Source organism: Nesoenas mayeri (genome assembly GCF_963082525.1).
Source record: "Nesoenas mayeri genome assembly, chromosome: 1".
Lineage (NCBI taxonomy): Eukaryota > Metazoa > Chordata > Aves > Columbiformes > Columbidae > Nesoenas > Nesoenas mayeri.
Window position 1 is genome coordinate 86,837,081 of NC_137541.1, and position 18,294 is coordinate 86,855,374.

General features: G+C 50.2%; 2 protein-coding genes across 8 annotated transcripts; both read right to left on the reverse strand.

The window, feature by feature from the left end:
• Positions 1–646: 646 nt before the first annotated feature.
• Positions 647–16,356, reverse strand: PTPN6 (protein tyrosine phosphatase non-receptor type 6). Of its 6 annotated transcripts, XM_080363830.1 has the most exons (16): positions 16,231–16,356; positions 14,985–15,085; positions 10,134–10,256; positions 9,658–9,852; positions 6,358–6,580; positions 5,285–5,401; positions 5,006–5,119; positions 4,500–4,596; positions 4,012–4,091; positions 3,771–3,920; positions 3,520–3,651; positions 3,098–3,252; positions 2,738–2,805; positions 2,191–2,342; positions 1,372–1,469; positions 647–1,251 (listed from the first exon to the last, which is right to left on the reverse strand). In XM_080363830.1, exons 2-16 carry the CDS (start codon positions 14,996–14,998, stop codon positions 1,143–1,145), a joined length of 1,827 nt encoding a protein of 608 aa, XP_080219956.1. In that variant the 5' UTR covers positions 14,999–15,085; positions 16,231–16,356; the 3' UTR covers positions 647–1,142. The 6 variants fall into 6 exon arrangements, 5 of the variants coding, with proteins under 5 accessions (XP_080219956.1, XP_080219958.1, XP_080219957.1 ...); XM_080363832.1 differs by lacking the exon at positions 3,771–3,920; XM_080363831.1 differs by lacking the exons at positions 14,985–15,085; positions 16,231–16,356 and adding an exon at positions 10,534–10,853.
• On the reverse strand, positions 16,347–17,418 carry LOC308053083 (protein C10). 2 transcript variants are annotated; one of them, XM_080363836.1, is made up of 3 exons: positions 17,262–17,418; positions 16,737–16,913; positions 16,347–16,647 (listed from the first exon to the last, which is right to left on the reverse strand). In XM_080363836.1, the coding sequence occupies exons 2-3, from the start codon at positions 16,858–16,860 to the stop codon at positions 16,499–16,501; spliced, it is 273 nt and encodes a 90-aa protein (XP_080219962.1). In that variant the 5' UTR covers positions 16,861–16,913; positions 17,262–17,418; the 3' UTR covers positions 16,347–16,498. The 2 variants fall into 2 exon arrangements, with proteins under 2 accessions (XP_080219962.1, XP_080219961.1); XM_080363835.1 differs by lacking the exon at positions 17,262–17,418 and adding an exon at positions 16,983–17,110.
• Between the last annotated feature and the right edge of the window lie 876 nt (positions 17,419–18,294).

Below are 18,294 nucleotides of genomic sequence, written 5' to 3' on the forward strand. Positions count from 1 at the left end.
CCACTGGCAGGCAGGTGTTCAGCCATCTCTAGGAAAGCTGGGCTCCCTCACACATAACAGTGACTTCAGAAGACAAACACTATGACCACAACCACCCCTCTTCCTTCTTCTTCCCTCAGCTTATATACTGAGCATGATGTCATATGGTATGGGATATTCCTCTGGGGAGCTGGGGTCAGCTGTCCCAGCTGAGTCCCCTCCCAGCTTCTTGTGCACCACCTACCTTTTCCTTGACAGGCCAATGTGAGAAGCTGAAAAGTCCTTGACTGCTCAGCAACAACTAAAACATCAATGTGTTATGAACATTATTCTAAATCTAAACCACAGCACTATATCAGCTACTAGGAAGAAAATCAACTCTATTCCAGCCAAAACCAGGACGAAGAGGCTATAGGAAGTGATGAAAACTAAATTAGAGCCATTTTTGTAAGCCACAACTGAAGCCACAAGTACAGCTATACTCAAAAAGAAATTATAGAAAAAAACTTCTGGGAGTCAGCATTCAAACAAATACACATTTATTTACAAACAAGGGAGAAAACATAGCCATCACATCAAATTCTTATCTATTTACAGCATCCAATCGAAGAATTAAGTAGAAAAGAGATTGTAGGGTACGGAGTTGGTATTAAGGCAACAGGAGGTTTTCTAATGAATTGCAGAGGAGCCGAACTGAAACAGGTCAAAAACTCCAGACTTTAAAAGATGAGGCTTCAGGGAACACTAGCAGGCTAAATTCTAACCCACAGCAGTGGACAGAGATGTAGCTCCTGTAAAGAGCTTCCTTAGCTCTTCTTCAAGAAGTCAGCTACAGCTGACACAGCAGAGGTGAGTTTGGCCTCCATGTTCAAAGAAGAAGGGAAAGAAGAGCTGTTTTGGTTTGGTTTGGTTTTTTGGGGTTTGTTTGTTTGGTTGGTTTCCAGCAGGAGGCTTCACTGGCCTGCAGAGGCAAGGGACAATGGAGTTGGTCAGCTAAGCTGGAAAGCAGTCTGGTTCAGGGCACGGGAAGGTGGCATGGGAGTGAAGGGCTAAAGCCTGGTTCCAGTCCGAGAGTGGGGAATGGGAAATAAGCCAGCCTGGACGTGAGCTCCAGTCCTGCACCCCAGGTTCAAAACCCCCATGGAGCTACCTGCAAAGCGTGCTTATTTTTTCTTTAGTGAGCCTTTCAGCTTCTTCTCTGAGGAGCGCTGTTTCCGCACCTTTTCCTCTTTTTTCCCCAAGTTCTCATAAACAGTTGACTCATCTTTCTGCCTGTAAGACAATGGAAAAACAAAGGAAAAAGTGAGCATGGGGAAGAAGCCAGCCAAGCCAGCAGAGAGACTATTGCCAGAGGCAGGCATAGCTGCACCTCAAGTTTGGGTGAGCTCTTACTTGGAGGATTTTCGTGAAGCCTTGACGTGCACATTCCTCACTGCAGGGGGGTAGGCAATGTTCCCATATTCAGACTCTTTTGGCTTGCCTTTCTGAGACTACAGAAGAGAAAAATCAAGGTGAGAAGAATGTGGTGTGGAGGAAGTGTGTGAGTTTTTAACCACGCTTCATGCTATGATCTCAGTGGATCTTGGTGGATTGTTGAAGCCCTTAGGCTCAGTGCGCCCTCCCTACTGCTCTCGCAGAGGTGAGCAGCAGGGATGCAAAAGTATCCTTATACGTGGGTGAACAGCAGAGCAGCACATTTCTGGAGGCACTGGAATGCCTGGGAGTGTCCTGTCAGCTAAAGAATATTAAACAGATAGCAGCAGCTAGTGGGTGCTGCCAGAGGCTATGAGGAGAGAGAAATGATGCCACTTATGAGCTAGTAGGTGAAAATCCTTTCCACAAGGGCTTAGGTGGTACCTGCAGAACCAGCATGGGAAAGACAAAGAGGAAAGGAGAGGTCAAAGTCTTTGCCTGTCTTAGATTCAGCCTGTAACAAAGCAACACTTGGTGGAGATGTGATATAGAATGAAGCTGAAATAACTGCATTACAACTTACTGCTGCTTAGCAGGTCAGAAGGGGCTGGTACTTGAGCTGCTAATGCTGTCCCCTGAATTTCAAAGGGACAGGGACTGAAATCTTGGTGCACCATTGTAGTCTGCATAGGTCCCAGTGCTATCTTAAAGCTTGGGAAGCAGAGAACCTGGGCTCAGAGCCAGTACCATGCAGGGCATGGACTCAGAGGACAGCAAAGTAGAGTTCCCCCTTCTCACCTGAATAACTTCCAGCTTTTTCTTGGTCGCCTCTATGAACTGGCAGATGGCCATATAGATGAACTTGTACTGGGCCTCTGTCTGCACCATCCCTGAGCGTTGGGCCCTCACCATCTGGATAGTCTTCTGGATGTCAATGTCACAGTCCAGCCCTAGCAAGGGGCATCAGAAAAGCTTATGGGTGTGTTCACTGACCCTCCCCGCAATTCTCCACCAAAAGCAGTCACAGTGGAGGTCAGTCAAGAAGTTTCAACTCCCGCTCCACACTTTCTATTCCTGTATGGACCTCCTATCCCTCCTTCCTGCTCAGCATCTTCCAAGCCTGACCCTTGAGGAAGAGCCCACGCTCAGGAAAGGTTGGAGCCACAATAAGTGTATATTGTGCAGAGATCCAGTAACTGCCAGGTGGCAAGGACAGCAGAACCAGGGCTGTAGCAGGATCTCTCCCACTGATACCTGAGGGTTTTCACCGCTTTGTTGCTGGACTTAAGGGTACAGCACTAGTGGGTAAGCCAATTCACTTCAACACATTGTGGGGTCCTCTTACCCTTGGTGGAGATTGTTTCCACTATCATATCAATGACGATCATAGTCCCAGTCCGGCCAATCCCAGCACTGTAAGGAGAGAACAAGCAGAAATCAGAGCAATACAGCTCCTGAAACAAAATGCAATTGCTTCTGGGGAAGGATGTAGCACTTGTAGCATCTGTTCAGCAAATGCCACAAAAGAGTCAAGGACTCAACAGGCAGCAGAGTTTGGTTTGGGGGCATCAAAGAGGAAAAAGCGGGGCTGGCATAAACTTCACTCACAAGTCCCAGGGAAGAGCTGGTGCAGCAGGACAGACTGTCTACAACTCACCCTATATAAAGGCTGGAAAGTGCTTCAAACCCCAGCCTCTGTACCAACCTGCAATGCACCAGAATAGGCCCTGCATCTGGGATGCTCTCCTGCTTCTGGTTTATTTGGTCAAGGAAGCTGAGCACTCCTCCTGGCTCGCTGGGTACACCATGGTCAGGCCAGCTCAGGTACTGGTAGTGCCAGATCTCACGCACAGCCTTACCCTGAAAATGACAAAACACCACACTGGTAAAACTGGAAAACAGACCTATCCTTGTCCTCTGTCCCAGGGAGAGGTGGGTCTGAAGGTAGAGGGAATCTCTCTCTCCTGAGCACTTATTGGTGACTCCAGCTCAAACCAGGTGGGAACAGCAATCCCAAGAATGATACAACAGCAACATCACCACAGCACCCAGCAGTTCCCAGCCTTAGACATACAGTGACCATTAGACCCACGGGCTCCATGACAGCCCTCGACCAGGCACACTCACGTGATTCTTCAGACACACACAGAGGTGCCGGAGCTTGTACTCCAATGCATCATGTTCCCCAGCGTTCTCCACAAGGTAGGGACCGTATTCCTTCATGCTGCCCACCTCTGGCCAGTAAGGCACACATTTGTTCTGTGTGGGCAGAGAGGGCAGGGTGAAGATGGGCAGAAGGCAGAAAAGAGGGAAAGAGCAGAGCAGTAGTTGAAGGGGAAAAAAGGGCAGCTCTGAGACACCTACAAACTGCTACTTACTCGCCCTCTTTCTACCTCCCGTGTGGTCATCACAATAATGCGCGTGTTCTCCTGCCACACCATCTGCCAGAAGTCATTGACTGTGGCATCCAGGCAGCCCTGGCTAGCGATGTAGGTCTTGGTGCACTCATCTGGGCTGATCAGTTTGTTCTGTGTGTGGACAGGGGAAGATCAGGAGGGCTGCAGGAGCAGGCAGGGCCTCCCCCATTTTGGGCATATAGCCATTTTCCAAGAGTCTCACCTTGACATAGTTGGCATTGATATAGTCAGATCCAGGGATATTTGGGTCCCTTCCTTGGAGGATGACTCTGGAGTGATCAACTGGGGATGCAGTAAAAGAACAAACAGAACGATGAGATACTCTGTGCCCAGCCACATGAAGCTCCTTCGCTGCCCTGTGCCACCTCGTTCAAGTTGCCCAAAGCATGTAGCATGCCCCATATTTTCACCTCTCCCTCTTTGTGGTCAGACCAATTTCACTTTATCCTCCCATCTCTCTACCCCTGATGGACCATCAGAAGCTAATGAGCCTGATGCAACCCTCCCTGCTTCCTTCAAGGACATGAAAACCTGTGAGCTCTCTCATCAGCTCTTAAATGCTTAACGTCTGACACCTTGTAACCCACTCTGGAGGACAGAGCAGGCTGAAGCAGGGCCGGGTATGACTTGAACAGCTCTTCATTGCCTGTCTATTTGGGAATATTTTTATAGTGGAGAAGCAGGACTCACAGGGCAAGATGTTCTTGTATCGGTTCTTGCTCTTGTTTTCAGGTCTCTGACCCTCATGACGGTCAAACAGGTGCTTGGCTTCCTGTTTTTGCAGACTCTGAGAGCAGAAGGGAGAATAGTCACAGCAAGGCCAAATATATGACAGGGGAGGTGAGCACTCAGGAACAGTGGTGACACTGGGTACACATGGACATACTTGTGGGAAAGCAGAGAAGTGAAAAGCAAACCTAGACTTGAAATGTCCAAGATTCATGCCATTACTGTCTTGGTGACTTGTTCTCCCAACCATGAAAAAGCACATTTCTGTCTCACTGGGATCACTTAAAGATGACACTTTCTCCCCAAAGGAACACATTCCAAACAGAGACTTCTTTCAAAGATAAATTGACAAGAATTTACAAGACACCTGAGAAGCGTGTGTCCAGGAAGAAATCAGGGATGGAGAATGAGTGGTGCACAAGAACTTCCCAAGAAAGCCAGAATAACGGCCCCCAGCAGTTTCTTACATCAAATTCCTCCCAGAATCCAGCTTTTGATGTCTCCTCAGATAGGCTCTTCTTGTTCAGTTCCTGCACTCTATTCTCAATGTCAGCAGCGTTCACCCTCGTAGCGTAGTAGGGCTGGGGATGGAAAACCACAATGGATTGGCATGAGAAAGAGACACTGCTGGAGAGCAAAGTCTCCTCTGTGTGCTATGGAGAAAAGAAGGAGAGGAACACAAAGTAGAAATAAGAAGGGGGGTCTCTCCAAAGGAATGCCTAAGCAACAGAACAAATGGGATTTACCTGCTTCAGGTACACAAAGGAGCCAGACACCTCCTCAATTCCAGTCTTCTTGAAGTGCTCCACTAGATCTGCCAAGCTGTCAAACATTTCAGCACCTCCAACTGTGTAGCGTCCATTCTAAAAGGAGGAAGAATGTGTAATGCCCCACTCATGACATTCCTATAGACAAAGCTGATAATGCTCAGGGAAAAGGTAACAGGGGTGCAAAGCCATAGGCACCAACCACCCTGTGCCATCTAGAAAAGCACTTCTGGCAGAGAGATCAAATGGTAGTTTGCCCTAAGAACACCAAGTTCATAGCATAGTGAACTGACTCCTGTTCTCAGCGGATGGAAGCCTAGAGAATGTATTTTGCTCTCAGGTTTCACTTCAGGTCAGTTACTTTCTGTCCTTGAAATCTCCCTCCTCCTCTCTTTGCATCATCCCACATGAAAGAAATAGGAGAACTTCTGAGAGCCAAGTTGGTAACATCCTTCAGAACACAAGAGGTTCCACTTAAATTTGAGAAAACACTTCTTCTCAGTAAGGGTGACAGAGCACTGGAACAGGCTGCCCAGGGGGGTTGTGGAGTCTCCTTCTCTGGAGACATTCAAGACCCACCTGGACATGTTCCTGTGCAACCTCACTTAGGCGTTCCTGCTCCAGCAGGGGGATTGGACTAGATGATCTTTTGAGGTCCCTTCCAATCCAGAACATACTGTGATACTGTGATACTGTGACTACATGTGGAGGCCTTGCAGATGCCCCCCTCCTTCTCCACAAACTTTTAACACTTTTGGTGAACTCATAATTAGATTGTGAGTCCTCCTCTCTCCCTTTTACCACAAACTCCCCATACTGGAGTTCTTGGTCACACTGAACCCTGCTTCCTCCCATGTCTCAGCACCCAGTACTGCCCATGGTCACCCAGGTTGGGGCAAGGACATAAGGAACTTGCAAGGTGACAGCACTTTGATCCAAAACACTGTTGATGGTAATCAAGCTGACAGGGCCCATGCTTTTGAGGACATGATCAGCAGAGATCATGAGAGATTTCTTTCACTGCCTTTCCTTTTGCTTTCCCAACTGCTCACCTCACACATGATCTTAATGTGCGTGACTTTGAGCTGGGCCCCAGAGGCACTGGTTGCACCAGCTGGTGGAGCATCAGACCCAGGTTTAAGCTGGTCAGTGAGGACAGACAAGACAAAATCCCCAGGTTTGCTGAGGCTCTCCCGCACCAAGAAGGTCCAAGGGGTGGCTTTGGCCTGGAGAAGTGACTCAGCTGCAGGGCCTGACAGGTGCCCATGGTACCACCTAAGAAAACACAAGAGAGGGTCAGGAGGGAGGTGAAGATGCAGGGAAGTGGATGCCCTTGACCTGATGAGTGAAGGACAGCAATACCAGGGAAGTGTGAGGGAAGAAGAAGGGAAGGTGGAGACCGAGGAGGGGAGAAGAGAGGGAAGGGAACCAAGGGAGGAGCAGGATGAGACAGACAGCAAGAAAAGGAAAGGGCAAGGGATGAGGCAGAGGTAGAAAGGGCCCAGGGAGGAGAATGCTGGTACCAGAGAACACAATGGGAAAGCACCAAGTGTGATCCAGTTGTGTGATGCACACAAGTTCAGGTAAGCAATGCCTGCTGGCTTGAAAACCAGTCAGGGAAGGGTAGTCTGTGGGTTTCAGCACTTCCCAGCATCATTCCAGCCTTACTGCTGCAGGTTGGTTCAGAAACTCGGAGACCAGAGAAATAAAAATAACCCCCTTGTGAGTCAGAATCTACCATTGGATTTAGCAGCACTCAGATGGAGATCAGATCCAGGAAAGAACTATCCCAGTGACCCCTCTTTCTGAAACTCAGTCAAAGAATGATTCCCATTCTCTGGGCACATCACACTGCAGTGATCAGTCCAGCCATGGAAGTTAACAGCATGAGCCACCTGGAACACATATTCTGCTCCTCTCCTGGTACTTGTCACTGCTGTAGATCTGTGTGTGTGTTCCTATCCTCAGCACAAACACCCAGTTAGCAGCTCCATTTCTCCTCTTAGCATGAAGTGAGGAGCATCCCCATTTAACTGAGGTGCTCTCTACCTTGCTGCAGGACTGGCCCCGTGGTGCAGAGGGACACAAGTGTGGTGCAGAGGGCACAGCTGCTGCCAAGACCCTTCCCACTTGCAAAGGCCTCGGGGCAGGGGGAGGGTGTGCCTGCCTGGTGGATCTCAGTGCACTGTGCAGTGTCAGTGCAAGCAATGGACACCAGAAGCAGGCTGGGAGATGGGACAACGCTGGCCTATCCTCCTACTGCAGGGCTCTTGGCCTTGCAGAAAATCCAGATGTGACCCAGGTTGTCTCTGTACAGATCCTCTAGTTCCTCACGCTTGTCCCAAGCTTCACAGTCTCTTTGGACCACACCAGAGAGTCCAGGGGGCAGTGCTGAGCTTCTAAGTAGAGATGCGGAAGGCCGTGTTCACTGCAGCTCTGTCCTGCTTCCACACAACTCACTTGGCAGCTGGAGCTACAGATCCAAACCATAGAAAGTTGAGAGCTGTGAGATTCTCTAGGTGCTGGGAAACACTCTGGATCATCCCGCTGCTCCTGGTACCCATTTCTGGTGAAGCCTCTGCTGTGTCTGGACCCATCTCAGCCCAATGGCCACCACATCCATGGTGCTCCTGCCCCAGCCCCTTCTCTCCTTCCCAGCTCGGTGTCCAGAAGGGGAATGGGGCCCTTCTCTTCCAGCAGGGATGGGCCTGGTTCCAACAGGCCCCTACAGTTCTGGGATATCCCCATCTCCAGCTAGAGCTATGTGCTGGGCTCTACCTTCAGGGGCCTTCGCAGCACAGCTGCTGTGCCAGATGAAGATCACGTTGACTGCAGCTCTGTCCCGTTTACACAGAGCTGTCTCAACAGCTGGAGGCATGTCTGCTTTGGGCCATCTCCCCTGGTGAGCAGCATTTCAAAGCAGGTAGCTCTTGCAACAGACTGACTTGCGATGCCCATCCCTGGTCCTGCTCATCACAGGTACCACAACAAATGGCAGCCACACTCTATAGGTCACCGCAGACACTGCCATCAAGGCCAGGCTCAGTGGACAAGATAGTGTGGTTAGTGCTGTTGGAACAGGTTTGCTGGCCACGGGGCAGCTAACAGTGGAGACCTGGGGTGGTACTAATATCTATGGTGAACTTAACATGGCCATTGTTATGTTCCCAAGAACTGTAGCCGGTGCCCTCACCTACCCACGCATCTGGCCAGACAAACACATTCCTCTACACAAGATCTAGGAGCCATTTTGACAGCAAGAAAGCAGCAGGCAGTTGTTGTACCTTGGAAAGTAACTTCTGTTGATCATCACTGCAAGAAATAGCTGGTGCCTTCCATTACACAGCAGTCATTAATTTCTGATGCCCCTCCCAAAGAAGGGTTCAGCCACTATGTGCCAGTGCTCAGGTGCCCCCTGGGGAATGGTTGACCCCCTCCTGCTCATGAAAGAGGTCTCCAGACCTCCTCACCACAAGTAGGAAGGGGTTAATGGATCCTATTCACCTCTCCCTTCCCCTAGTAGAGCCCAGCTCTTTAAAGCCACGTGACGGAAAATCACTTGGGGAGAGATTGAGAGGAGATTTCGTAAGAGCCTGATGGGGGGGAGAAGTTTCCAACCGCAGGGAGGAAGAGAGGAAACTGCAGGGCCACAACCCAACGGCCTTGAGAGGGGAGGACAGCCAGCATATGCAGACCCTGGCCCCTCTGCAGCCCGACCCTGGAGTAAGCAGGGGTGTACCTAGATGCTTCGCCCAGGACATGCTTGCTCCCTTTGTCTCCAGGTATGCAAGGAGGACCTGTCTGCCCCAGAGCACAGCGCAACTGCTCCTAGAGCTGCATCAAAGAGCCTGCAAGCACAAGGGCAAAACCACCTGATTTGATTTAGGAACTTGGTGTCAGAAACATATGCAAAGTGGGGACAGGAAGGAGACTAAGCAGGCTAGGAATAGCAGGGAAACATGGTTCTGCTCTCAGCTATGTGAGTCACCCAGGCCTGGACTAACCGAGGAGGCCGAGGGTAAGGCTCAGGGCATCCACATATGTCACTCTACAGACCACTGCATACCCGTAACTAACACCACAACCTTTGCTTTTAGGAAACAGCATATAAATAGCAAAAGCAACAGGAAAACAGAAGTAATAATGGAACCCCACTAGGTCTGTTGTGATGGGTCAAGGTACGTCCAGCTATTCCTGGAGACGCTGCTCCTGTGGAAGCACAGAAGGGTATGAGAGGCAAGAGACACTTTTTGCAGGGTTTGGCCTGAGGATGCAGGCAGGGCAGAAAGAAGACCATGAAACATAGAGGAGGTCTCATCAGAGTCACACCAGCTGCTCTGCCTTCTCCATACCTCTCTGTAGTGGGGTCGGAACAGTTCAGTGGATATCGCAAGTCGATGATCGTTCCATCTTTGTCCTGCAGTGAGCCCTGTTGCTGTGTGTAGTACTCCACCAGTTCTGACAAGGTGGCAAACTTCTCCCCTCCATAGAGGTCATAGAAATCCCCAGTATTCTGGATGCGGATGTGAGTTACCTGGTCACCTACCCTGTGGGATGATGCACAGAGCAGTCTAGTGAGGTGGTTGGAAAAGAGGCAGAAAATGTTCTGCATTATCTCCAGCCATGGAACCAGAGCAAACCATCCCAGTGAAAGGAGATGACAAGAAAGAGAAGCTCCTGGGGCAACTTGAGGGATGCTAGGAAGCTTATCTTGGAAAGAACTCAAAGGAATAAGGACAGGATGAAGAAGATGCCACAGGACGTGAGCATCTAAGCATTCTGCAAATATAACCCTGGAAAGACAGAAGTTGGGGTCCAAGTTACTTACCTAACCGAAAGAGAAAAATCCCCTTGATTCTTCCGACTTGGTCTGGCCAGAAAGCTCCCATGGACACCTCGTCCCTTCAGTAAGGCTTCAGCTTCCAGCCCACTTAGGTCACGGTGAAACCACCTAGCAGAGGACATAAAAATAGAATCAAGTGAACAGAAAAGGCCAGGCACCATTGTGTAGACTTGTTCAGTGAAGAATGTCACCATCCCCAGAGACACCCACACAGGTGAGAGCCAGCAGCAGCAGCCCTTTCTACCCAATACCTCCCCAAGCCTATGAAAGGTTTCCATGAAGATACAGCTTTCAGAATGATTGCCCGCTCTGCTCTGTCCTACTTTCCTGTTCCCTCTCCCTGCCCCCTCCCCCCAACACACAGACACTACTCAGCCCCTCTTACCTCACCATCGTGGAGGGTGAAAGAAGAGGGAGCCAAGTGGCTACCACCAAAACAACTCAAGAAACAGAGGATAAATCAGCTTGCACCGGCGAGAAAAGGGAAGTTGGAGGTCTGTGTTGGAGTACCCAGCACCAAGCTTTTTCTGCTCCTCTGGGGAGCTGGCCATGTATCTCTCCTGGCATCTACCGTCAGTCCATATCCTCTCCACTGCTTCTGGATAGGCGTCTTGCTCTCTGTCCCTCTGCCCAATGCTGCTGGGCACAGCCTGCGCGAGCTGGGCAGGCGCAGCACCAGGAACAGGAAGAGCTCTGAGCCATCAGTTCCCCAGCCCCAAGCTGCTTTGCACACACTTCTGCTTCTCCTTTTGTGTCTTCTCCACCCAGCCTTCCCCACCCCCCCCACCCCCCCATTATTCTTGGGTCCCTCTCTTATTTTCAAACCAAGGTTGACTCTATGTGTGCATCTTGGGTCCTGGGCACACTCACAAAATTCATTTCTGCGCATCCTCTGTGCTCCTTCTTTCTCAAAAGGCCAGGGGGAGCCATGAGTGCTTCACACCCCCAAGCCCTTGCTGTGGTGCCAAGGGGACCACAGCTACCTGGGGTCACCCAGACAACTGCAAGGCTGAAGCAAGCAGCACATGCTAGCATACATGGAGCAATGAAGCGCCTTACTACAGGTCATCATGACCACCCAGACACCCAGCTTAGCTCTGCTGAGCTGCCCTCAGCTGCAGCCTCCACACTGCAGCTCCCTGATGAACCTTCTGGGCACGTAAATATCCTACACACTCTGTACAGCCACAGGGAGAACATGTGCAAACCCAGAGCTGCAGACTTGGAGGCCCAGCCCAGCTCTCTCAGCACAGTGCTGCCTTCCCAAAAACAGCCTGCTGGTGGGTGCGACTGACATGAGCAGTGGTGGCTCAAAAGAGCCAGGTGTGGTGAAGTTGCCCAGTAAAACAGGCAGAGAGCAGGGCAGAGGGCCCACACAGAACCAAGAGAGCTGAGCCTAGGACCTTCCAGGTCCCAGTACAGCATACTGAGGCCAAAGCTGTCAACCTGGACAACCAGATCAAGAAATAAAACGAACCATTTCCAGTTACCTGGTCATCTCCAACTACAGCGCGTGACTGCCCTTTTCCATAGCACTGGTTACAAGGTCTGCAGGTCTCATGAAAGAATGGGAGCTGAGCAGTGGCCAAAGAGGGCAATCCAGCTGTCAAAGGAGCCTGACTCTTCCTTGGTGCCACCTCAACCATCCTGTGTGGTGGTGTGGGCAGCAGGAACAGCAACAGACTTGCTCATTTCAAGTATCAACAGCTGCATAACTTCCCTACACACCAGCAGACTGGGAAATCCTGCAGAAGGCTGAACAGGCTACTAGCAACGACCAAGGCAAAACTCATGGCCAAGACAGAAACTAACCACAAAGGGAAGTGCAGGAGAGATGAGTGGGAAGCTAAACTTCATTGCTAGAAAGGCAGCACAGGCACTTACAACAGCTTATATTGAAATGCTTCTAGTTTCACACACATGATGAGCTGGGATGTGGTAAGCTGTAGGAATCCAGCTGTACTGACTAAAAACTGATATTACAGAAAAAAAACAAACAAAACAAAAGAAAACCCACCTTAAATGTACAGAGACCTGTGTCTCAAGGGAACAATTTCTACACAAAGTTGTAGAAGTTGCACCTAAAAAACTGTACCTAAATCTGAGCCAGTCTAGCATTGGCACAGGAAACAAATATTGTTTAGTTGTAGGACAGAAATAAAAGGAACTTCTGGGCAGACGTCCCAAAGGAGAATTTCTGATATCAAAAGAATATTAGATTATGTAGGGTTGATATGATCCCATGGCAGACAAAAGTTAGACCTACGCATCTCTACACCTTATGAACTGTCTGAAGCAGAACATCTGTCCAAGGAAGAGAACTTTAGTGGGACACAGGGGAACAGGGAAAGAGCAAGGTAGCAAAGAGCCCAAATCAGAAGAGAAAGAGTCGATTAACACTAAACTCATGTAATTCAGTATGCTTCAGAAAGACAAACCACAGGGTGCAGCATAACCCACATGTCAATATTTGTGTGGATACAAATCCCAAATCACATAATTTACAGAATGAATTTATACTTCCGGTTGCTTTCAGCTCAGAAAAGGACTGGATGCACACAGCTGACTCACTGTCTTTGACCTGGGCCATCTAATTAAAAACTACTAGTGAGGAGTTCCTTCTGGTAAGGGTGGGAAATACCACAGTGAAGAAGCAACTGGTTGGTATCTTTGAGGTTGCTCTCACAAATGGCTGCAGCATGCAATGACAGACTATAACTGAGCTGCTAAAATACTTTCTTAATATAATTAACGGGTCAAGAGATTTCAGCAAAGAGACTACTCTTACGCTGTTGTTCAGCTTTCAGTACAACACAGATGGTGGAACCTCATCCTGTAAATCCTTTGTGGAGCCAAGCCACAGCTAGCACAGGAAAAAATTTAGAGGAGAATAAATATTAAATAGCTAATTAAAAAACACTCACATCTGGACTACTGTAAAACAAACAAAAACTGGAAAAAAAACCCAAACAAACAACAAAAAAAACAACCCAAAAACCCCAACAAACATACACACACACACAAAAAAACCCCACACCAAACACCACCACTGGTAAACTGGACAGAATCTAGCACAAGGCCACTAAGTGGAGAACATGGACTTGTTCAGCTTGGAGAAAAGATGCTTAAGGAGGGATTTAAGAGCTGTCTGAGACTACCTAGAGGAGGACTGGGGGTTTGGAGCCAGACTCTTCTTTGTGGGATACAGCAAAAGGACAAGAAGCAACAGGCGTAACTTGCAGCAAGGGAAATACTGATTGGGTATGGAGGAAAAATTGTACATACACTCCCCCACAAGGGCAGTTCAGCAATTGCCACAGGTCCCCAGAGAGGCTGGGGAATCTCCACTCTTTGAGATCACAGAATCATAGAAAGTCCTGAGTTGGAAGGGACACACAAGGATCGTTGAGTTCAACTTAGGTCCCTGCATAGGACAACCCCAGAATTCACACCATGTATCTGAGGGCATTGCCCAAATGCTTCTTCAATACTGTCAGGCTTGGGGCTGTGACACCTCCCTGAGGACCTTGTTCCAGTGCTTCACCACCCTTTAGGTAAAGAACCTTTTCCTAATGTCCAACCTACATCTCCCTTGGCACATCTTTCTGCCATTTGCTTGGGTTCAGGACCCACCTGAACAAGGCCCCGAGCAACCTGATCTAGCTTTGGGGTTAGCTCTGCCATGTGCAAGGGGGGTGGGCTACATGATCCAGAGATCAAAATGGTAGTTGAAGGAAGGATAAAGGAAGAGGTTATGCATGGAGCTTCTTTTCCCCCTGTACTCCCTAAGCTTCTATTTGCAGCTACCTGTAGAGTCAACTGTCAAATCCATCACAAATTTAGGATCCTTTCACAAGGAGTCCCACTGATTAGCTACAGAAACACCCCCTCCTTTGGCTTGTCTATAACCTCCTCCCTGCCCACTTTTATTAACATCTGGTTGTTGTAAAGAAAGAAAAAAGAGCAACTGATTTTTATTCACCCCCTACAAGCTGCTATGACACGGACCCATAACATCCATATCCTCCCTCAGCTCTTTGCCAGGCTAAAGACTCCAACCCTGTTTAGGTGTTCTTCACATAGAGTTTTTCTACACCTCCGATCACCTTTGCTGTCCCTTTCTGAGATGTTTGCAACTCTGTTGGATTGTTTTGGAAATAAGGGTTTAGGGTGGCACGGAATTGCAGTGTTCAGCATGGTGGTGAGATATTTACATATGTATATATATATACATAGCAACAGTGATGATTTCTGCTATTTTTTCACCACAACCAAGCATTAAGCTAACAATTGCATGGACTTATACATGATCACAGTCTTACTCTAGAGAGGTTACAATTACTTCACAGTTAATTGTTTTATATGAAAATTTTGAATTATTTTTCTCCATTAACATATGTCTATATTTATATTTCATCTTCTGTTCTATTGTCCACTCCTTCACTATGCTAAGGTCCTTCTGCAATTATTCACAGGCAGCTCCCACTCTCTTATCCTGAATAACTTTCTAACATCAGCCAATTTTCTCACCTCACCATGCAAGTTCTATTTCCAGAACCTCTCTCTGTACAAAAACATGCAGAGATACTGCAGCTGCAGGCCTGGCAGAGAAACTGTGGGACCGGGCATCATAAACCCTGCTTGCTCTTTGTTATAGTGAGAAGGAGCAATAACACCAGCAGCAGCAATCTAAAACACCATGAACTCCAGTCCTCCAGCTATCCTGTAGCTCTTATTAGGTGTATTTTTTCCCCTTCTGTACCGAATTCCTACTGCCAGTCCTGTCTCACCAACCACTCTTGTTTTCTTCCCCTAACTAGCATTGACAGCACTCACCCACAGGATGGCATCGGGATCTTGACTCCCAGACCCCCACTAATGGGGCACTAACAGCAACAGGTGGAGGAAACACCACAGCCCTTATCCAGGGGATCCTACTAGAAAAATATAAAGCAATATTTGAATTATTAAGACAGTATCTGGAGACAGACTTAAGAGAGAGATCAAAGACTTTGACAGAGGACAAGTGGACTCGCACCTCCCGACAGGGCTGGACGCTCATGGTGGTGAGTGCCCTGTCTCTGGAGGGGCAGCTGGCAGCACTTGGAAACTGACTGCAGCACCTTCCATGACTCACCTGTGTCTGATCTGCACAGGCACAGCCCCCAACTTCTCCTGTACTCGGGTGGAATAAGAAGAAAAGGTAGCTCCAGGTCAGGCAAACCACAGGCCTCAAGCTGAGGGGTTAATTTTCACCATTTGGAAAGCACTTCCTGGGCTGCAGTTAATGGATAATTAGAGGGGTGGAGGGAAGGCCAAGGCCAAGCTGGGAAAGGCAGATAGAGACGGAAGGTACTGACTGCTCTTCCTGCCTCTGATCCACTCAGCTCACGCCCTTGCTGGCTACGTTCCTGCCTGGTTCATAACTGAAGAGTGCAGAAGACAAAACCAGACACAGCTCTCTCACACCTGGTTCGCAGCTCCCTGCTCTCCCTGGCCTGGCTCCTCCACCTCCAGCCCTGCCACCCATCATCCTCCCCAAAGACCCCAATGCTTCCAAGGGCAACAGGCTGGGGGCTACAAGCAGCTACATCAGATGTCCCTTTGTTTGAACCAAGCTAGAATCAGAAAAATCTCACACTGGAGTGAGGCTGCCCCTCCAGGTTTGTCTCTCTGTAGTTCCAAAAGACACAAGATACCGTTCCACACTGTTTCTGTTGTTCTAATCCAGGCTGCAGCCAAATGGGGCAAGCCCAGCCCTCCCACACAGTGCTGCTCCCTGCTGCCTTTTTCTTGAGGGCTGATGCATTCAGCTGGAAAACAATGCAGCCACAGGCACTGGTGGCAAGAATAAGTTATCTGCCCTGACCCTGCTGGGGATAGGGGTCTCAGCTACACGTACAGTACTTGCTGAACAGCAGGAGGTTGTGTTTAGGGACATGTTACCTAGTATGTTTCAAATACCGCATTTGTAAATGCTTGCTCTTAGACAGAGCTTAGCACCTCTGAAATGTTAAAAAAAAAAAAATACTTCCATCTCAAGCCCTGGGGCTTTCACACCAGGGCTTATAAAATCAATTACCTTTTTGCAGAACTTGGTATATACTGAGCCCCTTGAGGCACTAGCAGTTTTCATCAAAAATGAGGTGGGCACTGCTGTAACTGCCTCTGCACCAGGGAGAAGCACCTGTGCCTGAAGCCATTTTCAAGATATTCTTTATTCACAAGCAGACACATAAGCATACACAAAGCATCCCACTCCCTTCAGGTCAGTGTCTCCCTTGTTCAAGTGCTGACAGGACCCATGCCTTGGGAGGACAGCCCTGGCAAGGCAGGAGAGGTCCACAGCCTCAGGAGGCTGCCACTCCACCGGTCCCAGCCCCATGCGGTGGCAGCATCATGGGCGGCAGGAACATGGCCTTAAGCTTGCCCGACATGCTGGCGATCTCTGGGTCCTGGGACTCGTAGGACTTGATCAGCCGGGCGAACTTCAGGACCCCTGCAAGAAAGAGGGTAAGAAGGAAGCACACAACCACCGCCGCCCCCTCCGCAAGCCCAGAGCTCCCCACCCGGCGGGGAACAACCCACCTTCACCATCGTTGCTGAAGCCGTAGGCTTTGATCACGTCCTGCTGGATCTGGGTGGCCACGGGCAGGAGAAACTGCAGCATCTTGCCCATGTCGTTGCAGGCGTTGTCCCGAGCCTCCTCCATCCGCTGCGCGTTTTCGGGCGCCCCAAAGGCCTTGATCACCTCCGCCAGCACCACTGCGGGAGACGAGCACACAGCTATCAGTCGGCCCCGGCGCCAGCGCTGCCCCCGCTGCCCCCACTCACCCTTCGCCTGCTCCGCGCTCATGGGCGCCAGTGGGGCCTGAGCGGACGCCGCCATGGGACGCAGCGGGGCCGCTACCCCCCCGCCTCCTCAGCACCACCTCCCAATGCCAATCAGTTAAGACACACCCCCGCCCGGACAACACATGCGCGCCCCGTCTGTTTTTATACGCTCGGGTGAGGCTTCCCGCGCGGCGGGAAACCTACTGGACAAATACTAAAAGAGCTGAAATCACTGAACACACGCCTCGCCCGCGCGAGGCCCCACCCAGGCCTCCCCACCTCTATGTGAGGGCGAGGGCTGCAAAGGCCGCTTCTGCCTCGGGCCACCTCCCGCATGTGCCCCAACGGCTCCGCGCCCCCGGCCCGGCCCGGCCCGGCCCGGCCCCGCTGCTCTGTCCGTGCTGGCAGCGGCCGTTGCAGCTCATGCAAAGCGGAGCCCCGCGGCGCCGTTCGGCCCGTATGCAGATAAGCCGCTTCCCATTGGTAGCGCGGCGCGCACGCCCCGCCCCTCGGGGGGGCGGGCTCTCCGCTGCCACCGCCGCCAGGGCGTGTGCTGCCGGGAGCGGCTGGCGGGAACAGCGGCCCCTCCGCCGCTGCCGCACTCTGCGCCGGCCCCGCCACCGTGCCTGGACAGTACCCGCCGGCGGCGCCCTAGCTGGGCTCCTCCCCCGCCGGGCTTGTCGTACGGGCCTGCTCACTGGCTACGCCGCGGCGTTTCCTGAGGCGGTGCCCCCTCCCGGGGGCCCCACGGCAGACACCGGCGCCCCAGCTCTTCTTAGCAGCGCCGGTGCTCCTTTCTGGAGAGTGCATGTTTCTGCCCACTCTCAAGACAAGCTTCTTCTCGCAGGCCCGCGTGGCCAGGCTAGCTCCTGGCCCCGGTAAAAATAAATGAACACAACGGAGCCTCTTCCTGGAAGGGGTTTTTTGTGTGTGTTTTTTGTTTGGTTTTTTTTTCCTTCTTCAGAGCTTCATATATATATATATATTTATATATATAAATTATTAGAATGTGTGTTGGGTCTTGGGAGTGCGTAGGGAACTTCATTTGGGTGTTTTTCCATAGCTGGGTTGTTGGTTTTCTTTTCCTTTTAATGGTTAAGTAAATATATATATATGGGGACCAATCGAGAAATACAACTGTGAAATCAGACACGCACGTGGGGGGTCAGGGGGAAGGGAGTCACAAGTTGCTACATAAAACTGCCACGTCTAATAGGATGTGCATGAGTTAAAGTACATCAATTCGAAAGGGTGAGGGTAAAGGGCAGCCACCATCTCAAAGACAAATCTCAGGATACCGTACACTTGCCCA